This window comes from Bubalus bubalis, chromosome 14 (assembly GCF_019923935.1).
Source record: "Bubalus bubalis isolate 160015118507 breed Murrah chromosome 14, NDDB_SH_1, whole genome shotgun sequence".
In the NCBI taxonomy this organism is placed as follows: domain Eukaryota; kingdom Metazoa; phylum Chordata; class Mammalia; order Artiodactyla; family Bovidae; genus Bubalus; species Bubalus bubalis.
The window spans coordinates 73,014,138-73,029,987 of NC_059170.1; the positions used below are offsets into that span (position 1 = coordinate 73,014,138).

At 54.2% G+C, this 15,850-nt stretch overlaps 1 protein-coding gene across 8 annotated transcripts in view; it reads right to left on the bottom strand.

The window, feature by feature from the left end:
• Positions 1 to 15,850, bottom strand: part of LOC102405658 (ninein-like protein) — a 94,705-nt gene that overhangs the window by 13,647 nt on the left and 65,208 nt on the right. For all 8 annotated transcript variants that reach the window (XM_025264545.3, XM_025264551.3, XM_025264549.3 and 5 more), the window contains 8 exons: positions 14,194 to 14,368; positions 13,285 to 13,395; positions 12,370 to 12,450; positions 8,867 to 8,972; positions 7,443 to 7,552; positions 6,168 to 6,427; positions 1,216 to 1,320; positions 129 to 198 (listed from right to left, as the gene is read on the bottom strand). In XM_025264545.3, the coding sequence (XP_025120330.2) occupies positions 129 to 198; positions 1,216 to 1,320; positions 6,168 to 6,427; positions 7,443 to 7,552; positions 8,867 to 8,972; positions 12,370 to 12,450; positions 13,285 to 13,395; positions 14,194 to 14,368 (1,018 nt within the window). The remainder of the gene's footprint in view (positions 1 to 128; positions 199 to 1,215; positions 1,321 to 6,167; positions 6,428 to 7,442; positions 7,553 to 8,866; positions 8,973 to 12,369; positions 12,451 to 13,284; positions 13,396 to 14,193; positions 14,369 to 15,850) is intronic.

Here is a 15,850-nt window from a genome sequence, read left to right on the forward strand (position 1 = left end):
TATGGGCCAGTAACTCTTGTAACTTCCATAAAAATGTTCTGTGTTTCTTTTCTGTAAGTTTGAGATTATTTCAAAACAATGGAAGAGGGAGGGGGGCATCCGTTTCACACCAGGGGTCAATACTTAACCTGCGTGCAGAGCTCTTCCATCTCAGAGCAGGCCTTTTCCTTGTCTCTCTTTAAAACCTCAATTTCCTTCCTGTTGGAGAAGCAAAGTTAACAGTGTCACTGATGAGTCATTGCTCACGGTGGTCACCGTGGTGGCTGGTTTGTACACCTGTTCTCGATACCCTACAGCCACTGGTCTGTCACTGTCCTGCACGGTCACTGCTGCTGGTCCAGTTGGATCCCAGCCTGGGAGCCAGAGGAACCCTGCCAGCACTGTAAGAACAAACCCTCCACGACATTCCTCAGTTGCACAGCACATGTTACTCTCTCTCCAGCACGTGGGAGTTCCCTTCACACCCAGAAGCATAACGATCAACACAGCCTTACATTTACTGACGTCTGCTGTCAAAAGGGCCCCAGCACCAAACTTAGGGAAAATGGCTCCTGGTGGGAAGAAACCTTTCGGATCTCAGAATTGCTGTAACGTAACAGTGATCGCTGGGTGACCATCCACTCTGGATTCCACACTTTAATCGTCAGGCACTTTTATCAAATCAACACCACATTCTCAGCAGTTTACAGCTGAGCTCATTTGAATTTTATTAAAAAAAAAAAAGGCAAACCCTCCTTAGATGAGGCTCTGATAGTGAAAGCTGGAATCTCCTGACAAGCATCCCTCTACAATACACACAGCTCCTGCCTCAGTGCTCAGGCCCCTGCCCTACACCCCTGACCCTGACACACTGAAATCAACAGACCAGGAAGGAACCATGGACAGAAGCACGGCTGAGATCATCATCAGGACAAGAAGCAGCAGATTCTCCTGGCCCAGGAAGGATGTAAGAGGCCCTCCTGCCCCTCCAGGGATGCAGGATGCCTCCTCTGACCCTTGAGCATGCTATGGAGTATTCTGCAGGACGCATGAGCCCTCCCGTGCCCATCAAGGCTGGTTGGAGGGCAGCACAGTTCTCTGCTGACCGTTCCTGGAGTGTGGGTTTTCTGTGAACACGTCCCACTTTCTACAGTAATGCCCTCTGAGCTTCTTCTACGATGAGCAAACCGTGTCCGGGATGGGTGGCTGGGGTGGGACCCATGAGCTGGCCCTTACCTCTGTGCAGCCTCCGTCCCTTCTGAAGCTTCAAGCTCTTGTTGGATCCTCCCCAGCTCATTTTTCAAGAGCATGTTTTCTTCAGAAAGCTTTTCCAACTCGATTCTGGATAACAAATTTTAAAAAGAAAGAAGAGTGGGAATTCCAGGAGCTAGTCACCCGACACAGTCTGGTCTTGCAATGACCCCCAGCCCCACTTTCCTTCCCTGGATGGGGACACAGGGCACCAGTCCCTCCCTGTATCCAGTGTTAACCTGCTCTGGCTTGCATCTCCCAAGAGATAAGCTATAGAAAAACAAAGCTTTCTTAGCTCCTAAAAGAGCCAGTGACTAGCGTGTTCGGCACCTTGGTTCTGTGTTTACAGCTGGCCCGTTCCTGCATCTCCTTACCTTCACTGAAATGTCAGCGTGCTCGCAGCTGGCACCAATGCAAGATGCTGGGTGAGAGTCCTCACAGAGTTGTTGCAAGGAAATCCCCCCCAGGGACCCTGAGCACAAAGCTGAGGAACACAAGGACTCAGGAAGCTGAATTCTATGGGGAGTGCCCCCTATCCTACACCCTGAGGTCAGCACTGGAGGACAATGGAAAGATGCCCGTGTCAGCGGACGGAGGGTGATCCGATGCAACGTGGAATCTTCAGGAGGGGAAAGCAAGTACTTACAGAGGCTGCCCAGGCCAAGTCTGCCTGGAGCCCTTGGCTTCCGATGCTCTTAGTCTCCCTGGAAGGTAACTCCACTGATGTGCAACTGACCAATAAAGATCATGGGGAGGCAGCTTGAAACCCACACCTGCCGCCCAGAAAATCTATCCTTCATATGTGCTGGTGTCACTGACACTTATTCCCCTAAACATCAGGTCTCTACCTGCCATTAACTTCTGGTTTTTTCAATCTAAAAGCACTCAAGCACATGACCTCATATGTTTAATATATTATTGTTATAATATCAAGCATAAGTATCTCCTTCATAAGCATAAGTACGATTTCATTTTTCTCATGAGGAACTAAACAGAAAAATTAAGACACAGAAGTCAATGGAAGTTTACAAGAAATGAAGGGTTTCAATGAGGAGAGTGATCTCCAATGAGATCTGTATTTTGAACTGTTATTCAGGCTCCTGGATGGAAAACAAAACTGATTCGAGACAGGTGTGTGTGTGTGGGTGGCAGCGGGGGGGTGGGGGTTCTGTTTCCAGTTTCCTGGACCTCGAATAAGATGGTGGTTGCCTTATCCCAGTCCTCCACATTCACCAGATAACCAGAGCCTGTGCAAAGCTGATCATTTAAGGTGCGGCGTCCTCACAGAAGGTTATAGAAACCTCCACGGGCCTTAAACAAAAACCTGAATGCTGAAATCAGAGCTGTGAGCATTAAGCAACACAAAGATGGGGTTGCCCTGAGCGTCACCCTGAGGCCAACACCTACATCGGTGTGGAGAAACCACACCAGGGGTGCGTGTGCTGGGCTGGTTCCCTGGAATAGGTTAAGCGGTCTCAGATTAAGAGGCTCCCAAGCCTTCTTGGAAAAAGCAAAACACATCCTTTCTGCAGAGAGAACCCTCTACTACAGCTCTCAAGAGTCCCAGAGATAAACATCGTGTGAACATGAGCTCACAATCAAAGGTCACCACAACGTATGTGGGAAAGGACCACTGATGAGAGAAGAAGCCAAAACAACAGAATTAGATCCCAGATATTGGAATTATCAGACACAAACTTGGGATAAATATTACTAAATGTTTACTTAAATAAAGGCTGGAAATAAAAAGTGGACAAGCAAGCAAGAAGCTATCAGAAATGATCAGGCAGGATCAAATAGAATGTTAGAAAATGAAAAAAAAAATCAATGTCAAAAGAAAAGCTCACTGGTAGATTAGATATAGCTGAAGAACGAATCACTGACCTGGAACACAGAGATATGAAAAAGTACCCAGAACATGCCATGTACAGAAAAGAAGCTGCAAGAAATGAAAGAGAGGTTAAGAAAAGGAGGAAAAGTGAAAAGATCTAATATCATACATCCAACTGAAAAGGCCACTGAGGGGAGAGGCAATATTTTACAAAGAATATCTGAAAGATTTTCATAGGATACAAATCTATATACTCAGCAGGCATAATATTTCTAAGTATGGTAAATAAAAAGAAAACGGCACCCCCGCCCCATGACTCAACATTCTTAGGAACACCAGCACCGAGAACAAAAAATGGGGTTCCCCAGAGCCCCCCCAGAGGTTACCACTATCCCGACTTGGAATAGTGACCCTGGGGACGTGTTCTGGGTGCTGGTGACACAGACGTGTCCAATTCATCAATTCTTCCAACTGTATACACGTGTATTTTTGTGTGTGTGCATATAACACTTCAATAAAAAGTTAAAATGAAAGGAATACACACCTAAACACACCAAAGAAAAACCACAAAAGATGGAGAAGCTAACAGCAACCAGACGACACAACTCAGATCACCTCCTGTGGAGACAGAATAACAGCCTCTAAAAGACGTCTGCATCCAGAAACTGCAAATGTGCTATTTCAGAGCAAAGGGGAATCAATGCAACAAACAGAATTAAAGCTGCTAATTCACTGCCCTTAGATGGAAAGAGTGTCCTAGACTGTCCGCTAGGGCCCTCCACTGTGGAAGAGCAGGCAGAAGACTGGCAGTCAGGATGGAGCACGAGGAGGACCAACCAGTCACTGCTGGCATCAGAGGAGGAAGGTGTGGATCAAGAATGGGAGGCCTGCAGGTTTCCTCCCGAGCTTCCAGAAAGGAAGGCGCCTGCCAACACCGAGACTCCTGCCCAGTCATAGGCACTTCTGACTTCCAGGCTCAAGCACCGTGAAGTCCTAAGTGATGATGCTTTAAGCCTCTGACTTCCTGGTAACCCATCACCGCAGCAATGGAAAATGGATGCTCACACAGAGCAGCCTGCCCAGGTCAGAGGGCAGAGGGCAGCCTTCAACTGCGCATCAAGGTTTGTGCTCCTAGGAAGACCAGCCTTCAGACATGGGAGAGAAGCTGAGACATTATCAGATACACAAAAACTGAGGAAATGTACTCCAAAGACAGTTTCACGAAAGGCCACACATCAGAGTGAAGAAGATGGCCCCATAAGGAAGGCATCAAACCCGGCATCCAAGCTGAGGACCATTCAGTAAAACGCCCGGCCTGGAGTTCTGAAAAACAGCCATATTCAAATGCCTTGAGACAATCTACCAAGACAGACCCAGGAGGAAACCTAAGACCTAAACAGACCTGTAACAAGGGTCACAGATGCCTGAGAATGGAGCCTTCTCCACCCACCCGCTGGCGTCGAAAGCTGCAAACACCTGTCTCACTCCGGGCTGCACCCCCAGCTGTGACAGCAGGTGGCAGGTGCCCAGGAAACCCTGTCCAATGATCCAGACACCACTGGGACTGGAACTGTGACGTTAGCTGTGGGCCCAACAAGCCAAGGCGTGCCGCGAGCCAGGAGAAGCGGGGAGAGGCCCAGCACAGCCCCTGGCCCGGGGCCCAGCACTGGCTCCTGTGCCTGTCCAGAGGACGTGCCCGAGACAGACGGCAGAGAGCGCGTGTGGCCGCTGGGCTGCTCCCGCACAGAAGGCCCCCGAGTGTGCCAGGGGCCTGATGTGGACTTGCAGGCGCACTGGGCCCGAGACCAGCCTTCGATCGCAGCCGCAATTGCAACAGTGGGTCCACACGTTCACCTGAGGCTCTGCCACTTGTGAGGCCCAGCACCACCTCTGCTTCATGGAGCAGGGAATTCAGAAGTCAGCCCACCACGACCAAGGCTCCACATCATGGGGGACCCCCGCGTCTGAGGCAGAGGCCTGCAGCAAGGTCTAGCGGGTGATCAACAGTCCAGGCGCCTCGGGGGGAAGGGAGGGGGCTCTGGGAACAGAGCCTAGGGCTACTGGCTATGCCAGTATTTTCTGTCTCAAGCTGGGAGGTGCACTGACATTTATTCCTTGGCTCATCATAAATCCCACGTGATCTGTTTTCCGGTGAAGCAACGTGCCACGGTCACCCTGCGGGCAGGAGCTGGCGCCTCAGCTGGACACACCTGCGTGTGCGGTGAGCCAGTGTCCTCTGCCCAGACAAGGGCCACAACAGCTCACGGAGCCTCTGCCTCCGCAGGACGCGGCGAGCTTGCGGGAGTGCCGTGTGGGCGCTCACGGGGCCAAAGGACACTGGGTAGAGAGCCGCAACCACAACACACAGCTGGGCCTGCCTGCAGTCACCCGGGTCATCTCCTGGGTGGTGCTGGGAGGCTCCTGGCAAAGCCCTTCTAGAGGCCTGGGCTCCTGAGATGGAGTGGGTGCCGGTCTGGGCCCCAGGGGGGCCGGGAAGGAGGGCCAGGCTGCACACCTGACGCTCCATCACCGGCTCACAGACCGCCTCCCCACCGTTAGCCTCCCCTCAGGCCTCCAGCCCCAGCTCCCTGGTGGGGCCCGGAGGATGGGCATGTGGGCCCTTCTTCTCTAGCACAGAAGATCATGTTCCAATTTTCCAAATAAACCTGTTCCCTCCTTTGCTCACAAATCTCAGTTTCTTTCAAGAACTCCACTAACCCAAACTAAAGGCCTTTCCCATTATTTGGGGGCATTTAGGCCTTTCGTCCACCTCCCCAGGAGACACGAGATGACAGATGAGGGAGACTGTGTTTTTAAAGTCAGACTCCTTGGGACTTCCCTGGCAGTCCAGTGGTGAAGACTCCGTGTGTCCACCACAGGGGCACAGGTTAGATCCCTGGTGAGGGAACTAAGCTCTCTCATGCCATGCGCACGGTGTGGCTGAAAGAAAAGTCAGGACCTGTGTAAAGTAACCTGCTCTTTCAGGGCTCACCACTCAGGTAACAAGTACTTGTGACTCTGAGCAATCTTCCCAAATTCAGTTTCAACTCCGGGTTCTGGGCAACAAACCCTGGACCTGAGATTCCGCAAGGCTGGGGTGGCGGACCTGAGCTGCTGGAGCGCCTCCCGCAGCCGCGCTCTGTCCTGGCTCAGCTGCCACGTGTGGCCCTGCTCCAGCTCCGCCCTCCTCTGCAGCGGCTCCCACAGGTCTCGGACCACCTCCTGCGACTCCGCGTGCAGCGTCGCCAGTTTGGCCTTCTGACCTTGCAGCATGCCAACCTTGAGCTGGAAGGCCTGCTCCAGCTCCCTCCTCTCCTCTGCAAAGGCCCTTTTCGTCACCTCCATTTCCCTCTCGTGGTCATTAACCTGAGGAGAGAGGCATGAGTGATGTCAACTGAGGGCCCCTAAACACAACACAATTCACTTGACAAATCAAGGCTGCCGGGCACAGCACCCAAACAGCAGGTGGCCCTGCTTCAACAGGGTGCCGCGGCCTGTGAAAGGCTCCCCACCGCTTGTGTGGCTGCCTGCTTCCATCACTTCCTGTAACCTCCACTGCAGCCTTGGGGGGAGGCCTGCAGGTGCAGAAGGGAGGCTGGCAGGCCGGCGGGCAGCTGCAGGAGGGCAGAGGGGAACAACACCTCCACGAGGCCTGGAAGGCAAGGCCACAGCAGGCACCCAGGGGCAGGGCCACCCCATGGCCATGGTGACACCTGACAAGCTGTGGGCACCATCACGCCACAAAACCCGCCACAATCGAGTACAGAGCTAGAGATACATTCACCCAAGAAGACAGGCTTGGCCAGGGTGGCCTAGGAGCCCCTGCGTGCCAAGTCGCTTCAGTCGAGTCTGACTCTGTGTGACCCTGTGGACTGTGGCCCACCAGGCTCCTTCGTCCATGGGATTCTCCAGGAAGAAGACGGGAGTGGTTGCCACACTCTCTCCTCCAGGGGATCTTTCCAACCCAGGGATCGAACCTGCATCTCTTATGTCTCCTGTATTGGAGACATATCTCCTCTTTTCCACTAGCGCCACCTGGGGAGCCCCTGGTGCAGGGCAATCACAGGAACTAAGCTTCTGCTCCCAGAATCTGCTTCAGCTGCAACAGAGCCGGAGGCTGTGACTTCCCAGTGCAGAGCAAACAGGGAGGTCTGGCCTCTGCACCAGCCTCCAGACACGGGGAGGGACCCTGCTCCCTCCCATTATTAGCTATTCCTCTGTCCTGCCTCCTTCTGAAGAGGGTGGAGGCACAAAGTCAGGGTCACGCACATTCCCTGCAAACCTCCGTCCCCCTGAGTGCGCTCACTATGGGCAGACGTGTGTGCAGACGCGTCTCAGCAAGAAGTTCCCCTAACTCTGTGGCCTCCCTCAGTCCCCTGACCTTGGTCTCCAGCTGGATCTTGAGTTCTTGGTAACGCTCCTTCAGCTGCTCCAACATGATCTCTGTTTCTATACTTGCTGGGGCGGAATCACCCACTAACGTGACGGTGCCTGAAAATAAAGAGGACATGTCCACAGATGTTCTGCCCAGAACACCACGGGATCAAGCATCTTTTAATTTCACAGCTGCAGTCACCACCTGCAGTGATTTTGGACCCACAGCATGGCCAGCCCTCCTGGGCCCAGGTGTCCCCCATGCCATGCGTGCTAGGGGAAACACTCAAGGCTTGATTCAGAATGTGAAGTGTGGCCACTGCTGGGGTTTCATCCATGCGGGTGGATGGGCTGGAAAGTGAAGGGAGCAGACACATCCTGACCTCTCGCCTGCTCTTTTCAGTTCCCGAATTCTTACCCATGAAAAAGAGGGACAGATACGGCAACATCCGGCCAAGAGAACTTGGGATAAGCACCTTAGGAAAGAGAGCATCCCATCGCCCTGACAACAGGAAGCTGCCGCCTGGGTCAGGAGTGGCCCCGGTTGGATGCACAGCCAGCCCGTCCTCCACCACCCATGTGGCCCCTGCACCACAGCGCTGCTGTCCTGACCGCCCCTCCTCCTCAGATGGGGGCGAGGGGAAGAAAAAAGGCTCCAGCCGGGAGAGCGCTTTGGCTGCGTCGGCACCAACACGAAGCTTGGGGCTCCGTCCGGTGCTATGACCTAGAGCCATCTGGCCACCGAACCCAAGGCGCAGGTCCTGGCTCTCAACAAGGGCCACGCACTCCTTGCAGCTCAGGTCCGTCCAGGGATAAAGACCATCGCCCCCTTCCCTGCGGCCACACGGGCCCCTGACACTCATCGAGGCATGCGATGACAGCAGCCACGCGCCAACCACCCCTGGCTGAGGGCAGCAGGGCTGTGGCCCGGGGCAGCAGAGTCCACGCTGCGGGTGCAGGTGAGGCCCCCTCAGAGGCCAGGGGCGCAGAAGACCCCCCGGCTGCCCTCGGAGGCCCCGAGGAAAGCTGGCATGGACTGCCCTGTCAGAGCCATTGCAGGCCGTCCCCCATCACCCCAGCCCGCTCTCTGCTCCCCTTCCCAGATGACCCTCCCCAGGGGCATCTCCTTCCGTTCCCCCTGCCTTAGGAGGCTCACAGGGGACACGCCTGCCCTGAGGTCACAGCAAGGTCATCACAACCTTCACCACTTACTCTGTCCAAGCAGTAGGACCTTCATCCTCCTCCATCTCCCTTGGGGCTCTGGGTTGCCTAAACCCCTCGCCTCAGATAGGCCCCTTCTCCCACACAAGTGGTCCGAAGGACTTGTGACCCCCTGCACAGCGGGCTGGCCCACCGCCCTATCCCCGGGGCAGGAGCACGCGACCCACCACCTCCCAGCAGACCCACCACCTCCAAGCAGTCAGCTCCTACCTGCCGGGCTGTGTCCCGGGGCCAGGCGGCCGTGCCGACTCGGGGCCGCCTGTGCCTGCAGGCCTTCCAGGGCAGCCTGCAGCTCGTCGTTGTGGTCCTGCAGGTCCTGTGGGCAGAGCCAGACACTTCCTCCAGCCACTGCGGCCACCAGGCCCAGGAGCGGGGCACAGGGCCGGCACCCGGGGAACAGTTCAGTCCCCAGCAAAGCGGGTCCCGACTTCCAGAACGGGGCACCGACACTATATCCGGGCACCGAACTGCTCTGGGAGCGACAAGGAGCGGGAGTCATTTCCCACCGTTTTATGCCTGGCACCACCTTCCATCACTGGATACCCAGAAGGGGCTCGGGGAAAAAAGTGCAGTGAAAGTGAGAAATGGAGAAAATACAGAGACCTTTAAACACCTGAAACCACAACAGGTTGGGGGAGCATGCTCGTAAGGGGTAAGGGAGATTCGGGGGACATGAGGCTTAAGAGGAAGGGCCTCTGGGACCTTCCTGGTGGTCCAGCGGTTAGGACTGAGTGCTTTCCCTGCAGGCAATGCGGGTTTGCTCCCTGGTTAGGGAACTAAGATCCTGCAAGCTGCACAGCACAGAGGAAAAATAAAAGAGGAAGGGTCTCGTTTGTAACAAGCATCATTTATCCACACAAAGAATGAAATATAACTCAACAAGCCCACTTGGTCACCTGGCTTTTACAGGGCAGGGAGGGCAGCACTCACAGTCCGCTCTCCCAGGTAGTCCCACGGCCCGAGTGCCACGTTCGCCCATGACGGTGGGTCCACGTGCTCCTCCCCCCGCCTCGGGTGGGCCATGGTCACCCCTCCTGGAGGACGCCACGTGCGATGCCGCTTCCAGCCGGCTCCTCCCCCGGGACCAAGGCTCTGGGGTCCATGCCACACACACCCTCAAGGCCCCACTGCCCGCTCTGATTCTCCTTTTCTGGGGGCTGCGCATGCGGCCTGCAGGACCTTAGTTCCCCAACCAGGGATCACACCCATGCCCCCTGCATTGGGAGTGGAGTCCTAACCACTGGGCCACCAGGGCAGTCCCTCCTCTCTGATTTTTTAATCTGAGTTTCCTCTGCAGGCAGCTCTTGTCAGTTCCTACTGAACTCCCTGGTGGCCAGTGCCTGGCCTGTGTCCACACCCACCCTGGGAGGAGGAGCCTCTAACTGGCGGCTCTAGGCCATGTGGGAGAAGGGACAGGCCCTGCTGATCTTAGAGGAAGCACATGTTTACTAGGCTCACTGTACCTCCTTCAGGAACTCCTGAGCAAATACGCAATCTCCCCAGAGTGAGCACCTCTGTCCCAGGGGAAAGGGCAAGGCCAGGAAGCGAGAGCTGCAGGGAGGCCCGTGGGGTGGCGGGTGTGTGCGCCCGGGCGCCCCCACCCCACAATGACACCACACAGGCCACAGAGCATCTCTGACGTGGTCAGTCTGGATCGAGGTGTGCAGCATAAACTCTGCAATGATCTTAAAGACCAGGTTCCCAAAGAGGGATGCAAAATAGCTCACTTAAAATGTGATTATATTGATTATATGCTGAAATGCTGACACTGTGAAAGTAATGGAATAAATAAAATGTTACTAAAATTAACGTCACCCATTTCTTTTTACTTTTTCTTTTACCTTTTTTAACGTGACCACTGGAAAACTTGGAAGTACTCACATGACTGCTGTTTTTACTGAGCAGTGCTGATGTGGCAGGAAACATCGACAGAATCATTTCTGCCGAATGCCCTGCCCCTTCAGTGGTTCCTTCCCCCCTCACATGGCCACTATAAGAGCATACATGCTCCGCAAGTTTCCCAGAGCCAGAAAACAGGCCCTTAAGGTATGATGCCAGGCAGACTCCTCTGTTCCAAGCGCCTAAGGATGACATGCACTGTCCTGGGTCCCAGCCTGTCCATCCAGGGTGCGTCCAGCAGGGCTGGGGAGCCATGTGCCTGCTTTCGTGTGGGTTGCACATGAATTTGGGGTACCTGTGGATGCTGATGGCAGTCACAGGGTGCTGCCCCAAGAGCCGGGAAAGGCAGCAAGTCCACTGCACACAGCGAAGCCCTAGGTCTGAGGCTCTGGAACCTTCGAGGCTTCTCTTCACGTTAGCATTAGCAGGAGAGGTGAGCTCAGCAAGAAAGCAGGAGAGGGTGGGGTTTCAACAGCAGCTCAGAAAGCACTGGAGAGGAAGGCGGAGCCAGCCACACCAAGTTAGCACACACAGAGGGGCTGGCTGCCCAGACATTTGCAACTTCCTCTTGGAAGTTAATAAAAAAAAATTTTTTTTAACGTTCTCAATGCTAGTTTGAAACAGCCAAAAATATCCCTGCAAAAGAGGGAAGATCTCTGAATAAGTAGCACCAAAATGTAAAATTTATTTTGCCAAAATTTCAAAAAGTAAAATTTCAAGAATCAAAAGTGAAATGAGTAGCAACAGTTAGGTGACAGTCATGTGAAAAAAACAAAGGGGGTTACACCTGTATGAAAAAATTCAGGTGCACTAAAGCAACGTATTAAGTGCTGGTTAGTCACAGGTGCTCAAAGTGGGGGAGAAAACACGGCAGGAAGGAGAGTTCCTTCCAGAAAGTTAACCACAAAACCCACACAAGCACTTGGTCTCTGAGAAGGGCTACATAGGTGACCCATACGCAGGACTGCAGGGGCACTGGGATTCGGGGTGTGGCAGGCAGGAGGAGGGGGTCACGTCACACTGCAGACCAGCACGGGCTCACCTTTATCCTCTGGTGTGGCCAAAGCATCACGTGCAGAGAGACAGTTCTTACGTTAATCAGGAGGGAAACCATTAAGAAGCAAGTGAATACTAGACCCTTAACGCCAAACACTCATGCTTTATCTGCCGGAGTCCTGGACAAGCTTGAGGGAGTAACAGAGTGATCTGTTTCCCAGCAGGGACTGTTCACCACCTGCACCCTGCTCTGCATGGTGGGGACGCCACATGTAGGCCCCTTAAGGGCCTGTTTTCTGGCTCTGAGTGGGCTCACATGTAGGTTTGGCCCAGGAAATGCATACACTCAACCACAGGAAACAAGATGAAGCCCTACACAGCGCCCGGACACACACGGGGGCCTTGGGACTGGGGTGAGCAGCCTGTGTGGGGCCAGGCACAGGTGCCGGGCAGGCAAAGTCCCAACTGCCTCCTTGCAGAACATGAGGCTTGGGAAATTCCCTGGCAGGCCAGCATTGAGGACTCCATGGCTTTTACTGCCAAGGGTGTGGGTTCCATCCCTGGTCAGGAAACTGCGATCCCACAAGCCATGTAACACAGCCAAAAATTTTTGAAAAAACAAAAACATGAAGCTCAGAAGACCTCAACTGAAGACGGAAGCCCATGTCAGAGGCTATGCCTGCCTGGCTCATGTAGGGATGCTCCTGTGGACCCGGGCTGGGCCACCCTCCACGTGGAGGCCAGGAGGTGGGAGGGGCCACCCAGTCCTGAGCAGACAGCACCTGACGTTCCCTCGGGCAGGGCAGGGGGACACTTACCCGGCACTTAAGCTCGTATTCCTTCAGGATCCCTGAGAATCGCTCTTCCTGGGCCAGGAGTTCTGTGCTCTGAGGCTCCAGCTGAAAGCCAGGTGCAAGCAGGAAAGTGAGGGCCAGGACCTCAGGCCAGGTAGAGGGTGGGCTGCCACCCCCTCGTACTGCCGCAGGACGCTCAGCATCTGCAGGCGCAGCCACCTGTCCCTCCTCTTCCTCCCTGCCCTCGTTTCAAAGGTCTCAGGGCAGAAGGATATTCGGAACTTCAGGAAGGTGGTCAAGCTCCCACCTGGACCCTGGGCTGCCTTCTTGCCTCGGCCACCTGGGAGGCTCCTTGCACGGACCCTGCACCTCCCTCCCTTTCCCTCCTCCCCTCAAGGTGACAGAAAGGGCCAGGTTTCTAAGCTCTCCTCACCCCAGCACTGGGGTCTGTGCAGCAGTTGCTGACTGGTCCAGGCCTCGTCACCAGAAGGTCAAAATGCAGGGCATCACTGGGGTGTCACCTGCACCCCTGCACTGCCTGAAGGGGAGGAAAATACAGGCAAAGTAGCCTTAATAATTTCCTCTCCATTACAGAATTTTAGGTTTCCCACATGGCATAGTGCTAAAGAACCCGCCTGCCAATGTAGGAGACGCAGGAGATGCAGGTTCAATCCCCGGAACGGAAAGATCCCCTGGAGCAGGAAATGGCACCCACTCCAGTATTCTTGCCTGGAAAATTCCATGGACGGAGAAGCCTGGTGGGCTACAGTCCATGGGGATCACAAAGATTCAGACACGACTGAGTGACTGAGTAGCACGTGGAAGTTTAGCAGAAAAACCCAATTCCGTCTCCTGTGTATTCTCCATCAAGACCCTGACGCCCTTTACCAACACCCACAGGCACTTCTCTGGGGACTCAGACTCAGCAAAAGGACTTGCCTTGTCCCTCAACACAAACTCCAGGTCATTCTGCAGCTTCAGGACTAGCTTCTCTGAGTCGGAGAGCTTCTCCACGACTTCAATCATCTCCTTCTGCAATCGACTATTTTCCTACGAGACACAGGTCAGTGGTTGGCCAGGATGGAGGAGGGAGCAAGAGGTAGGGCTCCAGAGCAGGAGCCCTGGGGGAGGCTCTCCCAGCCGCCTGAGCTCTCGAGAAGGTCATAAGCAGCACGAGTGGAAGGCAGTGACAACCCTTCCCGAGCCGTCTTTGAAAGGATGGATTTGAAGCTGCCCGGCAATAGCCCAGGAGTCCACTGGAAGGAAGGCGGTGTCTGGAGACACAGGATACAACCAGAAGGCAGGCCTGGCTTCTCCTCTGGGGGAGGGAGGCAGGGCAGGTGTGGAGGAACCCACAGTCAGGGAAGAAGAAGGTGGGGCCGGAGCCACCTCACTGGAAGCAAAGGCAGGCAGGGAGCAGGTCAGGGACGCTCTCCACAGCCAGGAAGAGTGCCCCCGATCCAGGTCACACAGCCAGGGCTGGGGGCGGGTGACGCTTTTGTGTTTGGTCTAGTGCTCTGGTCCCAGGGAGGCAGCCGAGGTGGCAGCCACTGACCCAGAGCCAAGAGAGAGAGCCCCAGGGCCCCCATCCTGAGGCCCAGACGGCTGCAGAGGAGGCCTGGGTCTCTCCTGGAGAAGCCAGGACGCTTCCGCTTCAGCTGAGAAATGGGCTCTCTCGGTGGCTGCAGAAAACGTTCTTTAGGGTCAAGCCCCCAGGGCCACGGGGAGGGTTCAGACCTGGCCCAGGAAGGTATGGGTGTGGAGGAGGGACCCCCGGGCAATGTGGCCTCCCTCTTTTCGGGTGGGGGGCCCTGAGGAGGTACCCCGCAGCACCATGAACCCCCCTACCTTCAGGGCCAGGGTCAGCTTCTTGCGGAGGCCGGTCTCCTCCGCCTGCAGGCGCCGCAGGTCCTCCTCCAGCCCGGCCCTCTGCCGCCAGGCCTGCTCCCAGAACAGCTCGCGTTCCACCTCCACCTCGGACTGCAGGAGGCTCAGCCTCCCCCGGTAGCCCTGCTCCAGGCGTCTGCAAGGCACACGGTGCATCGGGCTCCTGGGCGGCGCCATCTGGGCCTCTCCCTCCCCCGGGTCTCCCATCAGCGCACTTGGCCTCAGCATTGGGGACTCGTTTGTTCCCGCCTGATAGACGGGGGAGCTACAGTGTTGTGGAGCGGTGGAGGCCTCATGAACTGCCCTCCTCGAGTCTGGCAGAGGTCACCCCACACAGACAAGGGAGCCAGCGGGTCCCTTGGCCCATGGAGTGAGCTGGCAGTTGACCTCTGGGTGGGTCTCTGGCACGCCTTGGCCATTCAACCTTCTCCACGTCATCAAAAAATACATTGGTAAATAAAGGCAGCATCAGGGCCCTTGGTGACTGAAGGCGCAGAGAAGTCAGCCTCCACCACAAGCCTTGGAAAACCAGAACACAGCGAATTCCAAGCAGACAGAGGATGGGGCGGGGCCCTTCCCCTCGGACTCTGCAGTGATCTTTTGCAACAACCATTTCTATCAGCAGGGAAAACAGTGCCAAACCTTAGCCTTATCACTAAAGCTAGTGGAGCTGAGCTATTTAAAATCCTAAAAGATGATGCTCTTAAAGTGCTGCACTTAGTATGCCAGCAAATCTGGAAAACTCAGCAATGGCCACAGGACTGCAAAAGGTCAGTTTTCATTTCAATCCCAAAGGAGGGAAATGCCAAAGAATGTTCAAACTACCGCACAGTTACACTTATTCCATGTTAGCAAGGTAATGCTCAAAATCCTTCAAGCTAGGCTTCAACAGTACATAAACCAAGAATTTCCAGATGTACAAACTGGATTTAGAAAAGGCAGAGGACCTAGAGATCAAATTGCCAACATCCACTGGATCATAGAAAAAGCAAGAGAATTTCAGAAAAACATCTACTTCTGCTTCATTGTCTACATTAAAGTCTTTGACTCTGTGGATCACAATAACCTGTGGAAAATTCTTCAAGAGATGGGAATATCAGACCACCTTACCTGCCTCCTGAGAAACCTGTATGTGGGTCAAGCAGCAACATAACTGGACATGAAACAACGGACTACTTCAAATTTGGGAAAGGAGTACATCAAGGCTGTATATTGTCACCTTGCGTATTTAACTTAAATAGAGAGTACATCATGCAAAATGCCAGGAGAAATATCAACAATCTCAGATATACAAATGATACCACTCTAATGGCAGGAAGCAAAGAGGAACTAAAGAGCCTCTTGATGAGGGTGAAAGAGGAGAGCGAAAAAGTTGGCTTGAAACTCAACAGTCAAAAATCTAAGATCACAGCATCCAGTCTCATCACTTCATGGCAAATAGAAAGAGAAAAAGTGGAAGCACTGACAGATTTTATTTTCCTGTGTTTCAGTCCCAAAGAATGTTCAAACTACCACACAACTGCATTCATTTCACATGCTAGCAAAGTAATGCTCAAAATCATTCAAGCTAGGCTTCAACAGTATGTGAACCGAGAACTTCCAGATGTATAAGCTGGAT